The sequence below is a fragment of the Fukomys damarensis genome, unplaced genomic scaffold (genome assembly GCF_012274545.1).
Source record: "Fukomys damarensis isolate Sample0158 unplaced genomic scaffold, DMR_v1.0_HiC HiC_scaffold_2, whole genome shotgun sequence".
NCBI lineage: Eukaryota > Metazoa > Chordata > Mammalia > Rodentia > Bathyergidae > Fukomys > Fukomys damarensis.
Window position 1 is genome coordinate 12,880,305 of NW_022900914.1, and position 18,016 is coordinate 12,898,320.

At 34.8% G+C, this 18,016-nt stretch overlaps 1 protein-coding gene across 1 annotated transcript in view; it reads left to right on the plus strand.

The window, feature by feature from the left end:
• Positions 1-18,016, plus strand: part of Birc6 (baculoviral IAP repeat containing 6) — a 189,449-nt gene that overhangs the window by 10,298 nt on the left and 161,135 nt on the right. Inside the window, exons 5-10 of the mRNA XM_033762215.1 lie at positions 1,160-1,271; positions 3,245-3,327; positions 6,569-6,791; positions 6,871-7,031; positions 10,307-10,365; positions 15,098-16,489. Coding sequence (XP_033618106.1) covers positions 1,160-1,271; positions 3,245-3,327; positions 6,569-6,791; positions 6,871-7,031; positions 10,307-10,365; positions 15,098-16,489 — 2,030 coding nt within the window. The remainder of the gene's footprint in view (positions 1-1,159; positions 1,272-3,244; positions 3,328-6,568; positions 6,792-6,870; positions 7,032-10,306; positions 10,366-15,097; positions 16,490-18,016) is intronic.

Consider the following 18,016-nt stretch of genomic DNA (forward strand, 5'->3'; position numbering starts at 1 on the left):
GAAGTATTTTTCTAACCCAAATGCTTTTTTTCTTTTGATGGTAAAGGATTGAACCCAGGACTTTATACATGTTAGGCTAGTACTCTACTGCAGGGAACACCTCCTGTTCTTGCTGCCCTTTTGAAAGCAGAATACAACTAAGAGTAAACCCAAGTGCACTCATAGTATTAATAGAAAATCATATACTAATTAATTTAAGGGAAGACTTTAAGAATAAACTATTTTTCTTATCAGTTTGTGATGACCTTTGTCACTTTCTCCTTTTTTTTTGGTACTGGGGTTTGAACTCAGGACCTTGTGTTTGCAAGGCAGACATGGTGCCACTGAGCTAAAGTCTGGCCATCACCTTCTTATTCTTTCTCCTTTGTATTATGAGTTGCAGTTTTGTGATAGGGAGAATAAATTTTGCCTACCGGTCTTTTCTTACTTGAAGCCTTTTAAACTTTCTCTAAATTTTCTTGTCCTTTAAAAAATTACTTGGCTTGAGCCAGTGTTTTAGCCCAGTGGTTCTGCCACCTGTCTCACAAACGCAAGATCCTGAGTTCAATCCCCAGGACCAAAAAAAATGAAATTTCTTTGTTCCATTAGTTAAACTTTGAGTGAGCTGATATATTTTAGTATGAATACATGTAGAAATCTCACTTTTTGATAAGTTTCTGCAGAGTATAGCTGTTCTGGAAAAGGATTTCTCTGGAAAAGGAACGGGGTTCTGCTTTCTACTTAGAAACCACACAAAAAGAAGCACATAAAACACAAACAGCCCGGGAAGATCCTTAATATGAATTAAGGAAATAAAACCACTGTTACTTTGTAGCTTTATTCTCTTATGCTAAACTTGATGTGACGAAGCATAGGAATCTCTTGTCTCTTCATTTCTAAGTCTTGCCCTCTGCTTGGTAATTATACAATGCTACTTAATTTTATCTCTTCCAGCTGTTGCCACCCAGCATTCAAATTTTCTTTTTCTCACCCAGTTTAAAGGATATAACTGATAAAGTGATCATTTTTAGTTTAAAATAAAAATATTTTGGTCATTAGACCATTTCTAGTTTTTCTTATAACCCAGTAAAAAATTTATTTTTCTGCAGCGTTAAATAGGAATTTCGTTGTGGTTTTTTTTTTGCCTCACTTCAATTACATAAAGTATGTTTACTTTTAGATCATTGATGTATAGTGAAGCTAATAGACGGGAGACATTTACCTCATGGCCTCATGTAGGCTATAGGTGGGCACAACCAGATCCCATGGCTCAAGCTGGATTTTATCATCAGGTAAAAACACTTCAATAATACTTTTTTAAAAAATGTACCATTGTAGCCTTCAGTAAAATCATCAGCATTTTAATACTTTTTTGAAAACCTTTTTTTATGTACCCTAGCCATGTACTTGTTTATATGCATATGTGTTTCGTGTTTTTTTCCTATAGCTTTATCATACTCCTTCATATATCCTGTATTGTATAAAATGGAAAAAATTATTAAAAGTAACTAACAACTAAATTACTTTTAGCTTATTTTTTTTAAAGATTTGACTTTGGCAAATGTTATTTTTTTAATATGCATTTTCAGGTGGTTTTTTTTTTTTGGCTCCTGCATTCATAACATAGTAGTAGATGCTTAGGGTAATACAATAAAGCAGTTTTGTAGTTTTTCCTGAAATTTTAATTTTAGTTTAGTTATGAATTACCCATACAGCTTCAATACAGATAATAAGGTGCTGATGAAGAAGTTACAGTGGCTGGGCGTGGTGGCGCACGCCTGTAATCCCAGCCCTCGGGAGGCTGAGGCAGAGAGGATCACTGTGAGTTCGAGACCAGCCTGGGCTACATAGTGAGTTCAGGTCAGACTCAGCTACATAGTGAGACCCTGTCTCAAAAAACAAAAAAAAAAACCCAAAAAGATGTTACAGTAAGATGTTGCAGAAGTGTACATGCAATTTTATGAGTTGATAGTGGAAGACTTAGTTAAGAAAAATGGTCATAGTTTCATGTAGGAAATGAAAGGAGGAAGGTATACAGTGTAAGGGTTAGCTTGGTGAAATGGGATGAGACTGGGACATGGAAGCCTCACTGCGTTAAAGGAGGGAAAGTATGAACAGTGATAGTTTTCAGATGTATTTCAGTTCATTTTAATAGCAAAACTGGGGCAAAGGTTGTATCTTAGTGGTAGGTTGTTTACCTAGTGGGCATGAGGCCCTGGATTTGATCACTAGCACCATGAAGCCAAAAAAAATAGACTTCATGATATAAAAATCTAGTATTTGTTAGCATTTACTATATAGATGCAAATCAGTTAAACATTTTATACACATATGTAAAGCGTGTGACATTTACATATTTTAAAACGTGGTATATAAATCATAATTTATGCAGAAATTTATTTTTTATAATACATACAAATATTTATGGCTCTGAATATTATAAGATATAATTTTTAGGTTTTTCTCTTGTAATGCTTGAAGTGAAATATTTGTTACGTTTTGTTCCATATGTATATCTTAAAGAATATTACATGAATTAGACTCATTTGCTTTTCCTTTTTTGTTTTTTGTTTTTGTTTGTTTAGAGACAAGGTCTCACTGTGTCGTCCAGGCTGGCCTCAAACCTGTGGCTAACCTCCGATCTCAGCTTCTCAAATGCTGGGATCATAGGTGTGCGCCACCATGCCTGGCTTGCTTTTCATTTTTTATGTATTTGTATTAAATTCGGTGATTTTTTTTTTTTTGGTTATTTGGGTTTTTTGTTTGTTTTGTTTTTTGAGACAGGTTCTTGCTGTGTAGTTCAAGCTGGTCTAGAGCTCATAGCCCAGGCTGGCCTAGAACTCATGGTGGTCCTCCTACCTCAGTCTCCTGAGTGCTGATTCAGTTTTTAATAATAAACCTGTCAATAAACCTTTTAGTTTTTTAATAAACTAATTATAATAATAAGCCTTCATATACTTAACTGTGTTTCAAATACTTCAGTAGTGTAGTACAACTGGAAGGTGGCAGATGAATATATGTATACCTCTGTATCTGATTTAATGGTCATTTTCTGATCAACCTATTTTTCAAATGAAACATTCAATTCATAAACATTTAGAGTTTTTCAGTGTATGGTTGGTACCTAATATAGACTAATTTTTTGTCAGTATTGGATTTTCATTAAAATTATGGACTTTGAAAAATTTTTTTATTAAAAAGCTTCTAAAAATGATTAACCAGTTCTGGTTCTTTTTTTTTTTCTTCTTCTTTTTCAATTTTGCAGCCTGCTTCATCTGGAGATGATAGAGCCATGTGTTTTACTTGTAGTGTATGTCTTGTTTGTTGGGAACCTACTGATGAACCTTGGTAAGTCTTGATCTTTCTGAGCATAATAGACTTAAGTTCTTTAAATGTGCTTCTCTATCTTACTTCTGTGGTCTTGATAAATGCTTGTAAAGTCTTGCCCTTACTGTATATTTTTGTTGTGTTTAATTTTGCTGTTGTCCTGAGAAAACAAGGTGGCTCTGTCTAGTCTCACATCAGCTGGCATACATTGTCTCTAAGGTCTGTGGCTTTCTAAACTCTATGTGGCAAAAATGGCAAGGAATAGAACTAGGCAGTGACCAAAAACAGAAGGCTGTGTTAAAATGAACTCTCTCATGATTACCTTCAGCATTTTTATATGGATCTGTTGAAGGAAGGCTTCAATAATAGAATCCATGGAGGAAGGCCTTATAGTATGTATTTGTAGTTGTGAAGTAGTTTTTGGGGTCTCTGGTGTCTCTGAATTCTAGTGTTTGGAATTTTAGAACTTGATTAAATATCAGAGATGTATTAGCCCCTTGCTTTTACAGAAAATTACCCTGAGGCCATATTTTAGAAATAGTAGTAAAAGAGGTAGTAGCAAATGTGTGTTCTATATACTAGCTACTGTTACAAGCCCTTTATACATTCTAGCCTCAAATAATTCTTGTCATTCCTGAAGTAAGTACTATTATCTCCATTTTATAGGAGGGAAGTGAGAATGTTTTTCACTTCTTCATTACTCTGAGATAGGATTTATTATCCCATTTTATTTGTTTATTTATGTTGTTTGAGACAGGGTCTCTATTTGTAGTACAGGCTGGCCTTGAACTCGCTATGTAGTCTACATATGCCTCAGGCTTGTGGCAATCCTTCTGCCTCAGCCTCCCAAGTGCTGGGATTACAAGTGTGTGCCACCATGCCCAGCTTTTATTTCATTTTAATTTTTAATTCTTTGAACCTATCCCATTTTAAAATGAAGGAAATAAAATTTATTGAAGAGCATATGACATAAGTGATAGAACCATGGTCAGGGTTTTGGAGATTGTTCTTCTGTTCTCCAGATTTGGAATTCCTCAAACTCTCCAGAAGTTGGTAGGGTCTTTGAAGGGCTGGGACCATTGCTGTAAGTGGATAGGAGGGAAAAGGGATTGATGAAAGTTAAGTAGCTGAGTGTGGGTACCTTCTTAAACTATAAAGTAAGAAAACGGACAATTTGAAGGGATAAAAATACAATTCATATTTTGTTGATGGCGGTTGACAGAGATACTTGGAGGAAACTTAAATTCTTTGAAAAATAAAAATTTTCTTCCTTATACCTAGAAATTCTGCTTTGACTTAACTACTGTAGGAGGTTAATGGATGGAGGGATTAAGTGAATGGCCACTGTAGTGAAATACTGGAAATACAGTATCTCAGATGCCTTTCAGGAGTGGAGTAGTCAAATGTGATATATTCCTATGATGGGCTAATATAATAAAAAGGAGTGAACACTATGATCTCTGCTAATCACCATCAGTAACTTTTAGATATGTTCTCATATCAAAAAGATTTTTGTAGAATGGTTGATACAGTGACACTGTTTAAAATAATAATCAAAGGAAAGCTTGCCACGTATGCTAATGTGTGCCTGTAATCCCAGCTACTTAAAAGGCTGAGGCAGGAGCATTGCAAGTTTGAGTGAGACTGTGACTCAGAACAGACAGACAGAAATACATCATTTAAATTCATGACAGTATTTGCGTGGAGGTGGCATAGGAGATTACTGGGATTGGATATATTTGAAGTGGGTGATAAGAGTTGTTTTATTTTTATATGGTTGTATATAACTTCTGTAAATAAGATTTTAATTGAAAAGTTAAATCTTAGGTAAGAAAAAAAGATGAGAAGTGAAAAATACACTAGGATTTATCTGGAAGGGAATCCAGTTCAAATATGAGTATGTGCTTGGGGATGGTAAGTGAAAGTATTTATGAAAGAAACCTACATATTAACAAATTGGCCAGGATTTATATGTAGATATGGGTAAGTTGTAGGTGCAAGGTAGCAATACATATACTCTAAGGAAATAATATTTTTTTTATGAGTAAAATTTTGTTTTTCTTTCTTTGCCACTGGGAAATAAAAGTGGGTTTTAAAAATTTTTTTTCTCTTTTTTTTTTTTAATCAAGACCCTGATTTTTTAAAAAGACTCCTTTGAAACTTTGGAAAGTCAAAAAAAACAGAAAAAGAAAGCAAAAGATAACCAGAAAGAAATACAAAGAAGACACAAAGTTGGGCAGATAATTGGGTTAAGGTTGACACCTTTTAATATTTGAGAAAATATCTGAGAGAATATTTGCGAAAATATTTGTAGTCATCATGCCAGTCTTGACCGACCTGGCTTCCTAACACTTTCTTTTTCTTTTTTTTCTTTTTTTTTTTTTTTTTTTTGGTTTTTGAGACAGGGTCTCACTATGTAGTTGAGACTGACCTGGAACTCACTATGTAGCCCAGGCTGGTCTTGAACTCAAAGTGATCCTCTTGCCTCAGCCTTTCAAGTGCTGCGATTATAGGTGTGCGCCACCATGTTATTTTTCTTATACACGTGTTTCTAGTAAACCAATTCAGCATTTCTTTTTGCTCAGTGAGCATTTATTTGAGAAAAGTACAGTTGTACCTCTTCATCTGTGGGATACTGGTTCCAGCACCCTGTGTGGACATCAAAATCTACTGCATTCCCTTCTATACAAAGATGTAATGTTTGTATGTAACCTACATCCTGAATTACTGGTAATAATACTTAATAGAGTATAAACACTATGTAAATAGTTGTTAGGTCTTTTAAGGAATAATGATAAAAAAATTTTACACATTCTCTACAGATGTAGCTGTGGATATTTTTTACCCAGAATATAATGTATAATTTATGAACTTCATCTTGTAGGGTTTCTTACTTATAAGTTACTTCCCTCATTGGGTTCTGTTGTAGTAAATATGTCAAATGTCATCAGTATGTTAATATAGAATGAATTTTACTATAGTGTTAGTTTCTCAGTTTCATCTGTGAATGACTTATTTGTAATCAATTTAACAACTGTTAACTGTTAAATATTGCAAATATTTAATGTGTAACTTTTGGGAATGGTTGAATCTGTCACCATGATCTTGATAAAAATTGAATGATTTGGTAAGATTAAGTCTTTTTCATAGTACCGTACTTTGTTTACGGAAAGGTGGTGATGATCTTGGAGATCCGTTGTATTTTAGCAATGCAGTTTATCTTCTGTATAGTTTACCTTTTCCTTTATTCATTTATGTAAAGGTCTGAACACGAAAGACATTCCCCAAACTGCCCATTTGTGAAAGGTGAGCACACACAGAATGTGCCATTGTCAGTCACACTTGCAACAAGTCCTGCACAGTTTCCTTGTACGGATGGAACTGACAGAATATCTTGTTTTGGGTCGGGGAGCTGCCCTCATTTTCTAGCTGCTGCAACTAAACGAGGAAAGATCTGCATATGGGATGTTTCCAAACTTATGAAGGTATGTTTCAGCTTTTAAGGAATAAGGGTAGTAACTGATAACAAAGTGAGTTATAAACTTAGAATTTTCATTTGTTTAGGTGCACTTAAAGTTTGAAATTAATGCCTATGATCCAGCAGTTGTACAACAGCTTATTCTATCAGGAGAACCAAGCTCAGGAGTTGACTCAAGGAGACCAACTTTGGCATGGTTGGAGGACTCCTCTAGTTGCTCAGATATACCAAAATTGGAAGGAGATAGGTATGTTGAATTTTAGTACCATTTATAGATGTTTTCTTTGTCTAAACTTCATTCATTCTAAGTAAAGAGGCAGAGAAATTATCAGGTTAAGAGATTAGAACATAAATGTTTTGTTAGAAATCTAAAAGCTGTGTGATTCGCACAGAAAAATTTTCATTCAGAAATGCCATAGTATGTAAAATATACTTTATTTTTAAATTTTCAATTTATGTTAATTGGATATAACTGCCACATTTGGAAAGTTGAAGTCTAGAGGTTGGAGCTATAGCTTTGTGGTAAGAGTGCATGAGGTCCAAAGTGTGATCCCCAATTCAGAAAGACAGAGGAAGGGAGGAGGAAGAGGAGGGAAAGAAATTGATTTTATTTTCTATTAGGATTCACCTTATGATAAATCTTTTCCAAGGGAGTTGAAGGACAATATGTTAACTGGAAAAATTAAAGATTATATAGGAAGTTTAAAGTAATTAGCAGCATAGCTTGCTTGGGAATTGTTTTTTATTATTTCTTCCAGGAAGACGTTTATTGTTTTAAATTTAGTCAGAAGCTGGGTGTGGTGGTGCATTCCTGTAATCCTAGCACTTGGGAGGCTGAGACAGTAGGATCACTGTGAGTTTGAGGCCAGCCTGGGCTACCTGGACGGACTGTGTCTAAAAAAAATTCCCTGGACAGGGAAGGTCTGAGAACAAACACATTTAATTTAAATAAATGATTTGTTTTTTTTGGGGGGGATGGGTACTGGGGATCAAACTTGGGTCCTTGTGCTTGCGAAACAGGTGGTGGAACCATTGAGCTAAATCCCTAGCCCTGAAATTTTTTGAATAGATGCTTCGTTTGTTTTTGTATCTTGTTGATTTGGTAAAAGCATTTCTGAGTTTAACTTCAGCAGATGTTTATAGTCAGTATAAATCAAGGTGTCCTTAATGAGAGTAGTTTGTTTAGTTTTCAAGAATACATAGTAATCTTAACTGAATTAATTAATTTATTTTGATGGCATTGATCAAATTCGGGACCTTGTGCTTATGAGGCAGGTGGTGGCACCACTGATCCTGGCCCTATTTTTTGGGTTTCTTTTGAGGCAGGGTCTCCCTTTATAGTTCAAGCTGGCCCTGAATTTACTTTGTAGCCCAGGCTGGTTTCGAACTAAGGGCAATCCTCCTGACTCAGCCTTCCAAGTGCTGAGATTATAGGCGTACGCCACTGTGCCCAGCTGGCTGGCTGGCTTATTAATTAATTAATTAATTAATTATCTTGGGAATTTAACCCAGGACCTCATGCTTGCTAGACAAGGACTCTTAAGCACTGAATGGTATTCTAAAACCTTAATTTAATAAATTTTTAACTTACCCGTAATTCCTTATTCATCTTGAATGCTTATTACTTTTCAATAAATTTTATATCAGGCAAAAGCTTTCCTTAATTTACTGGGCATTATATAAGTAATGAATGTTTATTGTATAAAAATTGGAAGATGTAGGGATGGGAGGTGAAGGAACTAGAGTACCCATAATCACACTATAATGTTGTATTAACATTTATGTGCATTCTAGATTTTTCTTTTTATCCCACATGATTTTTAAAGTGTTATCATGGGGTAATTTTAGTATCTAAACTTTAGCCTTTAAATGTGTAGGTTGATTTTTTCCTATATGATTTTATTATGTGTGAGTTTCAGAATTTTGTCATGAAATATTTCTTAATTTATTTACTTCTTTTTGCAGTACTGGGATTGAACCCATGGCCTTCACACTGAGTTATATTCTTGGTCCTTCTGGTTTTTTTCTTTTTGGTACTGGGCATCAAACTTGGGACCTTGTGCTTATGAGGCAGGTGGTGAAACCACTGAGTACATTGCTGCCCCCCCCCTTAAATTTTGAGACACAGTCTTGCTAAGTCTCTAGGTTTCCTAGACTGGGCTTGAACTTGCGTCCTCCTGCCTCAGCCTCCCAGAGTACTGGCATTATAGCTGTATGCCACCATACCAGGGCCATGCATATTTTAGAAAAAGATTTTGAGAATTTTACTTACTTCAGATGATTATCTGACAACCTTCCTTGTAATGTCATCAAACCTAAATTCTTTAAAATGTACTACTACCATATTTTACCTTTTGTCTTTGTACAACTGAGCAATACTTGGTTATCAACCTTGCCCTGCCCTCCCCTTCTTTGTGGCCTTCCAGCTGAGCTATAGCCCCCCCCCTTTAATTTTGAGGCAGGTTCTCAACAAATTATCCAGGTTTTCTGGAGCCTGATGATTCTCCTGCCTCATCCTCCCAAGTAGCTGGGGTTATAGTCTTGCCCACTGTACCCAGTTCCTTAAGTATTTTTTAAGTGGAGATTACCATTTTCTATATAAAATAATAAAAACCTATGCATTTCAGATTTCAGTGTAATATATTAAAAAAGGAAGGATTGCCTTTTCTTTCTGTAAAATACATGTTTTTATTTTTGTAATGCCGTTTACAGAATTTTAGAAGCTGCTAAAGAGGTGCTGATTAATTAATAGACTACACAGAGTCTAATTGATAATTACACCTTTTATCACATAACAGTGAAGAGAGAATAAAGGTAGACTGACTTTTTTTAGCCTCCTAAGTGAAGAGCAAAGGAAAGATTATATTGTTGTCTCTTTATGTTACTGAATTTCAATGCCTTTCCTGCATATCAAGGAGTTTTAAACCAGCCCTTGCAAAAGAAAATTACAAAATAAAAATGAAATGCATATTGACGTATATGTACACAGGTATCATACAACTTTATTTGGTTGTAGAGTAACTGTTCTGAATTCAGTAGTGGAATATTTCTTAATATTTACTACTACTAGTTCATGGTTTTTTTTTTGCTACAAGAGATCAACTTTGGGACTTTGGGCTTGTGAGGCAGGCAGCGGCACCACTGAGCTAAATCCCTGGCCCTCATGCTTGGTTTAATTAGCTGTTCTTCTGTTTTATCCTTTTACTTATGTAAATTACCCCTACCCACTTAATAGTCTCTAGTTCCCTATAATGTTATTATGGGTTCTTGGAGGTTTCCACCCCCTCTTTGAGGTAGACATTTATCTAATAATTTATGATGATTCTTTTGGCCTTGTTTAAAAGTTATGCTATTGAACTATTTATATCTCACTTAAGTAGTTTAATAGTTTGTATGTTCCTTATATTTTAGATGTATATGCGCAGTGGTTTTAACACTATGTTTTTGTCTTTGCTTTTTCATGTGATATATACTTTTTTTTTTAAAAGTTCAAATTGTTTTTACTTTGCTTTTTAACTTAAGTGATGATTTACTGGAGGATTCAGATAGTGAAGAGCATTCCAGATCAGATTCTGTGACAGGTATGTAAAATATCTTAGGTAATGTATTTTTATTTTTTAGTATTGAAATTTAAAAATTTTTAATTTTTTTAGGTAATATATTTTTAAAGCCTTGGATTTATACAGTTCTGGAGAAAGCTAAATGCTAGTTAATTCTGAATGTTACTTAATCCAATTTACAGTTTCCATTGATATGCCCAGAAGTATGAAATATTATATATCAGATCTTAAATAAGTAGTACATAATATTCACATAATTAAAATTTAAATGGTTCTCTAATGAGTTAGAAGAATTAAAGTGATATTATATTAAATTTTCATGTCATGTAAAAATTGTTTTATTTTTATAATATACTTAAAAAATAAGTATAGCATTTAAATTAAAGCTTTTTCTTCCCAAAAGAAAACAGGTGAAAAGATATGAAGGTATAAAATCATGGACATTGTAACATCAATTAAATGTCTTTGGAATACTAAGACAAAAGAATACGTTTCATATTTTCATTCCTGAAAATAGTATTAGGTCAAATTTTATTTTAAATTGTTGTTTATTATGGTCTGATTGTAATTTTACTATGTGAAATTGTGATATCAATATGTTTTATTCAGAGTTCTAAGATTTAAGTAAGATAAATTGACCATCAAGTACAGTGCTTATTACTAGTATTGTGACCACAGTTGAATATGCAGCATTAAGAACTTAGAGCATGTATAACAGTAAATCTTTGTAAGAAAGAGACGTGTTTTTTTAATATTATTCATTGCCAAAAGTTAAATAATAGTGATTGTTTTCTAAATTCTAACTTGCTGTAAAATTTTGTGAAGGCCCCTAAAGAGAAGACTAGATTGATTTTGTTAACTCCCAGTTTTGATGTTGTTAGGGATGGGGGCAAGAAAAGAGGCAGGAAAATTTCCCAAGTAATAGATAAATGTATAATTTGTTCTAGAAAAATTTACTGTGATGAAGGTAAGGTTCTTTTCATACTTTATTGTCCCTTTTCCAAAAGCCAAATAGGGTTACTGTTGTGTTTTCTTAATGTTGTATAGGATAATAGGCTGTTAAGTTGTCACCTGCAGACCTTTTTAGAGCTTGAACTATTCTATTCATCTTTATAATCTTGTCAAGTCCCTCAAGTCCTGTGGGCTTCAGTTTTTCCTTTGTAAAGTGTCCTGTACTACATGTTCTTCCACATTCCTTTTGTTATTATATTTTTTTATTCTAACTGTAACCTGTGGTTTGTATACTGTAGCTTTTTTCTTTTCTCAGGTTAAGTTCTCTGTGTGTACTTTTGTAATTAATACTTTGTTTAGTTTATTATCCTTTTCCTCCCCTTATCTTTTTCATCTGGGTCTGTTCTTTTTTCACATTCTTATTAAACAGTATCATCTGGTTTACTTCCCAGATCTAGAAAATATCACGTATTTTTGTTGACTATATTTGACATATCTTTTAGGATTGAGAATATTGTATTCACATATAATTAAAAGGAAAAAAATCATTCCAGTTCAACAGTTTTAATTGCCTTATTTGAAGATTTGACTAGCTAACTCATTCATAGGAAAATAAATATCTTTTAAACTAATTTTGTTGTATTAAAACTATGGCGCTGGGGATTTAGCTTTGTGGTTCTGCTGCCTGCTTCACAAGCGCAAGGACCCGAGTTTGATCTGTGGTACAAAAAACCCCAAAAAACTATGGCATTCATATAATGAATGACATGGCATGTAATTATAGACTATATTTTTTAATTTCAAAAATCTGAGTGCAGAGTAAGAGAGATGCCTGTTTTTCAGTTGAAAGCTATGACTTTTGAAAGTATGTGGATGATATTAGAGAAAAAAGTTTGATTTTTCGACTACTTAACAGAATTAGTTATGTTCTCATCACTGAGACACAATACATGGGACCCACAGGAGGACAGGTATATTTTAGCTCACAGTTTATAGAGGTTTCTGTCCACAGTCAGCTAGTTCCAAGGCTGGGTGGTATGGTAGAGGAGAAACAGTTCATGGCAAGGCAGGCAGAAAGCAGTAAGATGTAGATGTCCTCCTTCTTTCTTCTTTTATTCCATCCAGACTGCATCCACACCCCAGGTGGGTCTTCCCTCTTCAGTAAATCTATCATTCATTACCAGAACTGTGGTAAACCAATGACTGTGGACTGGTCTAATATCACCCAGGATCCAGTCATTCCCCAAAGCCTCTCCTGTGAGCGCATGAGGCTTTAGGAAGATACCTAGATATAAGCCATAACATGATTTTGTCATGCAGAATGAGAAGAATGTTTGGCAAGAATTCCAGAAGAGTTCAAATTGAAATTTGAGGGTGAGGCATGTAGCTCACTGGAAGATCATTTACCTAGCTTTCATGAAGCACTGAATTTGATCCCCAGCACTGTTAACAAGATAAAACAAACTGAAATTGGATGGCTTTAGAAAGGTGTCCAGATAAAATGTAGTTGTTGACCTCCCTGTTTGGCTAGCAGAAGCTGAGGGTTTGCTACTACCTAAGAATGTAGAATAGAGGTTTCCTGAAATGATTGCTGAAAAAAAAATTGTATTGAGGGGTATTTGTGAGTATATCATGTAAAAACTTATTTTTGTGGTCTAGTAGTAGTTAGAAACTTTGGCATAAGAGATGCTTACTGTGAGATTTGCCAGTCACCATTGTGTTTTGTGAGTCTTTGAAAGTGTATTATATATTTATATAGTATATCATATTTGCCAGGTGTTAATTGAATCATTAAGAGGAAGCAGAATAATAGTGCTCTGTGTTATATTTTCCTTTTTAATGAACTCAACTGTGCATGTCACTTTAAGTATTTTCTTCATTTTGGGTTAGTGAATATAATTTATGGTGTTTTTTTTAAATATACATAAGACTAAAATGATATTTTTTTGGCAATTTTTACTATAATTTAAATTATTTAAATAAGTTTGTCAGTTTAGTCCTCAGGATTTAGTGTGGTGTGCTGCATGTTAAAAGAAAAAAGTCAAGGGGTGGGTATTTAGCTCAGTGGTGCTGCTGCCTGCCTTGCAAGTGGAAGGTCCCAAGTTTGATCTGGTACCAGGGACCTTGTGCCCCCCCGCTTTGGTACTAGGGATCGAACTCGGGACCTTGTGATTGCAAGGCAGGTGGTAGCACCTCTGAGCTAAATCCCCAGCAATTTTAAGAACCAGGAATGTAGCTCTTCGGTAGAACACTTGTGTAGTATGTGTAAGGCCTTTTGTTTAATGAGAGAAAAGCCCTCACTTTTGGCCTCTTGATTTTTTATCTTAAGTATAAAGTAGTAAAGAAAACAGATGTAAGTACTTCATGGAAGTGTAATGGCTGTTCATGATGATAACTGAAGAGTATTGAAATGAATAGCCTCACTGGTACAAGTAGGGTTTTAACTAAAATTTTCTTCTTTTTTAGGTAGAAAATATTTCAGTTGTAGAGGATAGTAAAAATGTTACGTGAAATGTGATCATCCTAGATAATGGGAAATGTAGATAAAGCTGTCAGTAAGACTATGGAAGAGATCACGAGTGAAACAATTAACAAGAATTTTCAGTATACCTTGTTTTATGTTACATAAACCTCTATTGTTTATTCATTTTCATAGGTCTATAACTTTCATGCAATCGTCTTGAATTGTTTTATATTTATTTCCTTTACTCTTCTGTGTTCTTGTCTATATTACGAAGGCAATTTTGTTATTTTTGTGTTTCTGTAATCCAAATGGTCTTTATGTTATGGGTACTCCCTTGGCTGATAGTAGTTTTGTGTTATTGAGAAACAGATTGGTTGAAAGAATTTTCAGTCAGTGTCAAGAGATTATAATTGATTTGAGGGTTCATTGACTTCTGTTAATAGGGTTTTTTCTGTACAGAGGTCACTTTTGGAGGATTAAGCCTGAGAAATGACTTTGATACTATTTATAAAGGGCATCTTGAAGAGAAATAATATAAAATAGAAGTGTTCCTTTAAACAAACTAAAATTAGAAATACCACAGAAGACACTTAAGTTTCACTTAAAAATGAAAAACTTTGGGAATATTTTACTTGTTGTTATTACTGGTTTCTAAGTTCAGGTTAGAATTTGCAGTGTGTTAAAATCATCTGGTACTCAACATGGTGATATGAGCGTGAAGAAATGATGCTTTCACTCCTAAATAGTAAACAGAAGTTGGGAATATTTCTTGGTTAATTTTTAAATTATATAAATGACCTGCATAAATACTATTAGATTCCTTTTTGGTTCAGAACTAAAGTACAAAAATTCTGTTTAATTCATCTTGATTTAAAGCAATAGTAGAATAGTTCTTTAGCTCTGCGGGTGTGTGAGTGTGTGTGTGTGTGGGGTTACTGGAGATTGAATCCAGTGCCGTTCTTTTACTGAGTTGCATTCTTTTACTGAGTTTTACTGAGCTCATTTTGTTCCATTATTCTGAGACAGTGTCTTGCTAAGTTGCCCAGCCTGGCCTCAAACTTGTGATCCTTTTCTGTCATCTATGCCTGTGCCTGGCAGTCTCTTATGTTTTTAAAAGCAGTTTGCTCCCTAACTCTCAGGAGAATGTATTCTGAGTTGAAAATGATTTTGAATTCCTTGAATACCTTTATGAGTGTCTGAGTAGGTTCATCCTACATTTGCTTGTTTTAAAATATTTTTAGTATGAGGCACTAACTGAATAAGTTTTTAAGAAATTAAACTACGGATTTGATTTACATTAACAAGAACATACCTAATAAATGTTATTTCTTTTCAAAGGGCATACGTCACAGAAGGAAGCCATGGAAGTAAGCCTTGATATAACAGCACTCAGCATTCTCCAACAGCCAGAAAAACTTCAGTGGGAGATTGTTGCAAATGTGCTTGAGGATACTGTCAAAGATCTTGAAGAACTTGGGGCAAATCCTTGCTTGACAAACTCTAAGAGTGAAAAGATGAAGGAAAAGCACCAGGAACAACATAACATTCCCTTTCCATGTTTATTAGCGGGAGGTTTATTAACATATAAATCTCCTGCTACTTCTCCCATTAGTAGTAATTCTCACAGGTCACTGGATGGTTTAAGTAGAACTCAGGGTGAAAGTATATCAGAACAAGGGTCGACTGACAATGAATCCTGCACTAACTCAGAACTCAATTCTCCTCTGGTAAGGAGGACTTTACCTGTTTTGCTGCTTTATAGCATCAAAGAATCTGATGAGAAAGCAGGAAAAATCTTTTCACAGATGAACAACATTATGAGTAAAAGTTTGCATGATGATGGTTTTACAGTCCCGCAGATTATTGAAATGGAGCTGGATAATCAGGAACAGTTGCTGTTGCAGGATCCTCCTGTGACTTATATTCAGCAATTTGCCGACGCAGCAGCCAACCTTACCTCTCCAGATTCTGAGAAGTGGAACTCTGTGTTTCCCAAGCCTGGAACTTTGGTTCAATGCTTGAGGCTGCCAAAGTTTGCGGAAGAGGAGAATCTTTGTATAGACTCAATAACTCCTTGTGCCGATGGAATTCATTTGTTGGTAGGACTGCGGACATGCCCTGTTGAATCCTTGAGTGCAATAAATCAAGTAGAGGCCTTGAATAATTTAAATAAATTAAACTCTGCACTATGTAATAGACGGAAAGCTGAGCTGGAATCAAATCTTGCTGTGAATGGTGCAAATATTAGTGTAATCCAACATGAATCACCAGCAGATGTACAGACCCCTTTGATAATTCAGCCTGAGCAGAGGAATGTTAGTGGTGGATATTTAGTACTTTACAAAATGAATTATGCCACACGGATAGTAACTTTAGAAGAGGAGCCAATAAAAATCCAACATATCAAAGATCCCCAGGACACAATTACCTCACTCATTTTACTTCCACCAGATATATTGGATAATCGAGAGGATGACTGTGAGGAGCCTGTTGAAGAAATGCAGTTAACTTCAAAGAATGGCATTGAGAGAGAAAAAAAGTCTGACATTTCTACTCTTGGACATTTGGTAATAACCACTCAGGGAGGATATGTAAAAATATTAGATCTTTCAAACTTTGAAATTTTGGCCAAAGTAGAACCTCCCAAAAAGGAGGGCACTGAAGAACAGGACACATTTGTTTCTGTCATTTACTGCTCGGGCACAGACAGGCTGTGTGCATGCACCAAAGGTAAGCTCTTGGATTCTCTGATAGATCTTATAAAATCCCTGCATATGGCATTTATGTGTGTAGTAGTATGAATTTTAGATCCATATAAATGGAGATGAAATTTTTTTTATAACGAAGCAATAAATCTTTCTAGTGTTTATATTCTCTTCTCCCCATATTAGGGATCAAATCTAACCTCATACATGCTAGGCATGCACTTGAGTATGAGCTACATACCCAGCTCTTTAAGAGTTTTTGGTTTGTTTGTTTCTGAGATAGTGTCTCACTATGTACGCTATGTAGTTCAGGCTGCCTTGAACTTAGTACATACCCAGGTTGGCCCAAAATTAGAGCAATCCTTCTGCCTCAGCCTGCCAAGTGCTGGGATTGTCCACCACCAGGCTCAGCTTTTTTTTTAAATCAATTACAGTTTGTTGTATTTTTTAAATCTTTTTTTCTCCCATTCTTCCCCTTCCTTTGCCTATGTACAAAAGCTTTGTTTCCATTGTTTTTCCTTCTATTTTTACTTTTAAAGGTTTAATTTATTTAGTTTCTGAGGTACTCAATACAGTAAGTCCCCGACTTACAAATGAGTTCCATTCCAGGAGAACATTCGTAAGTTGGATTTGCTCGTAATTGACAAAGTGAGTCTTATAAAATACATCTGTGATAGCTTGCATGTTTTTAAGTTGGGGACGTACTTTATTGAACCCAGGACTTCACACATACTACCTGATCAATCCTTTCAAATTTTATTTTATTTAGAGCTAGGATCTCGCTGAGTTACCCAGGTTGACCTTTAATTTTTCATTCCTCCTGCCTATGCATCCTATGTAGCTAGGACTATGGGCATGCACCACCATGCTCAGTTTAAAACTTTTTTATACTGTTCTATGTAGGGATTCTGTTCACAGATAAATTGGTACCTCAGAAAATATCTTCTCTGTTGTAACTTATAAGAAAATGACCTCGTATTGTTTCTTGAGTTCTGACTTGCTCAAGTTTGTGACCTTGCACAGTTATTTAGGAGGCTATTTCCCAGGCTTGTTAGAGTCAAATGAAGTGAACTGTATAGCATTGCAGGTGTAGATATCGGTCCTTATTTTCTTCTGAAATAAAAATGCTTGGCAAATAGTTACTAGTTTTGCAAGATAAAATTTTTGGGTGTGATTTACTCCTAACTTTAGGCTGGTGGTGAATCAGTTTGCAATATTTGAATGCCTGTATAGAATAACAAAATGTTAAGGTTTTTATCTTTATGTATAGTAAAGATAAAAGATATGACTATAACCAAGGTTTGGCAGAGGAATTAGGATTTGAAAAGAGTCACACATATATCTCATTTATGGCTCTAGTAGGCATTAACCCAAGTTTCCTGTCTTTTAAAATAGAGCACACTTGTTTTGCTGGGCATAGTCATGCATTCCTAAAATCCCAGCACTTTGGGAAGCTGAGGCAGGGTTGTAGGTTCAGGTTTACCATAGTTCAAAGCCTGTACTATATAATAAGACCCTGTTTGTAAAAACCAAATATAACACGAGTTTAGCC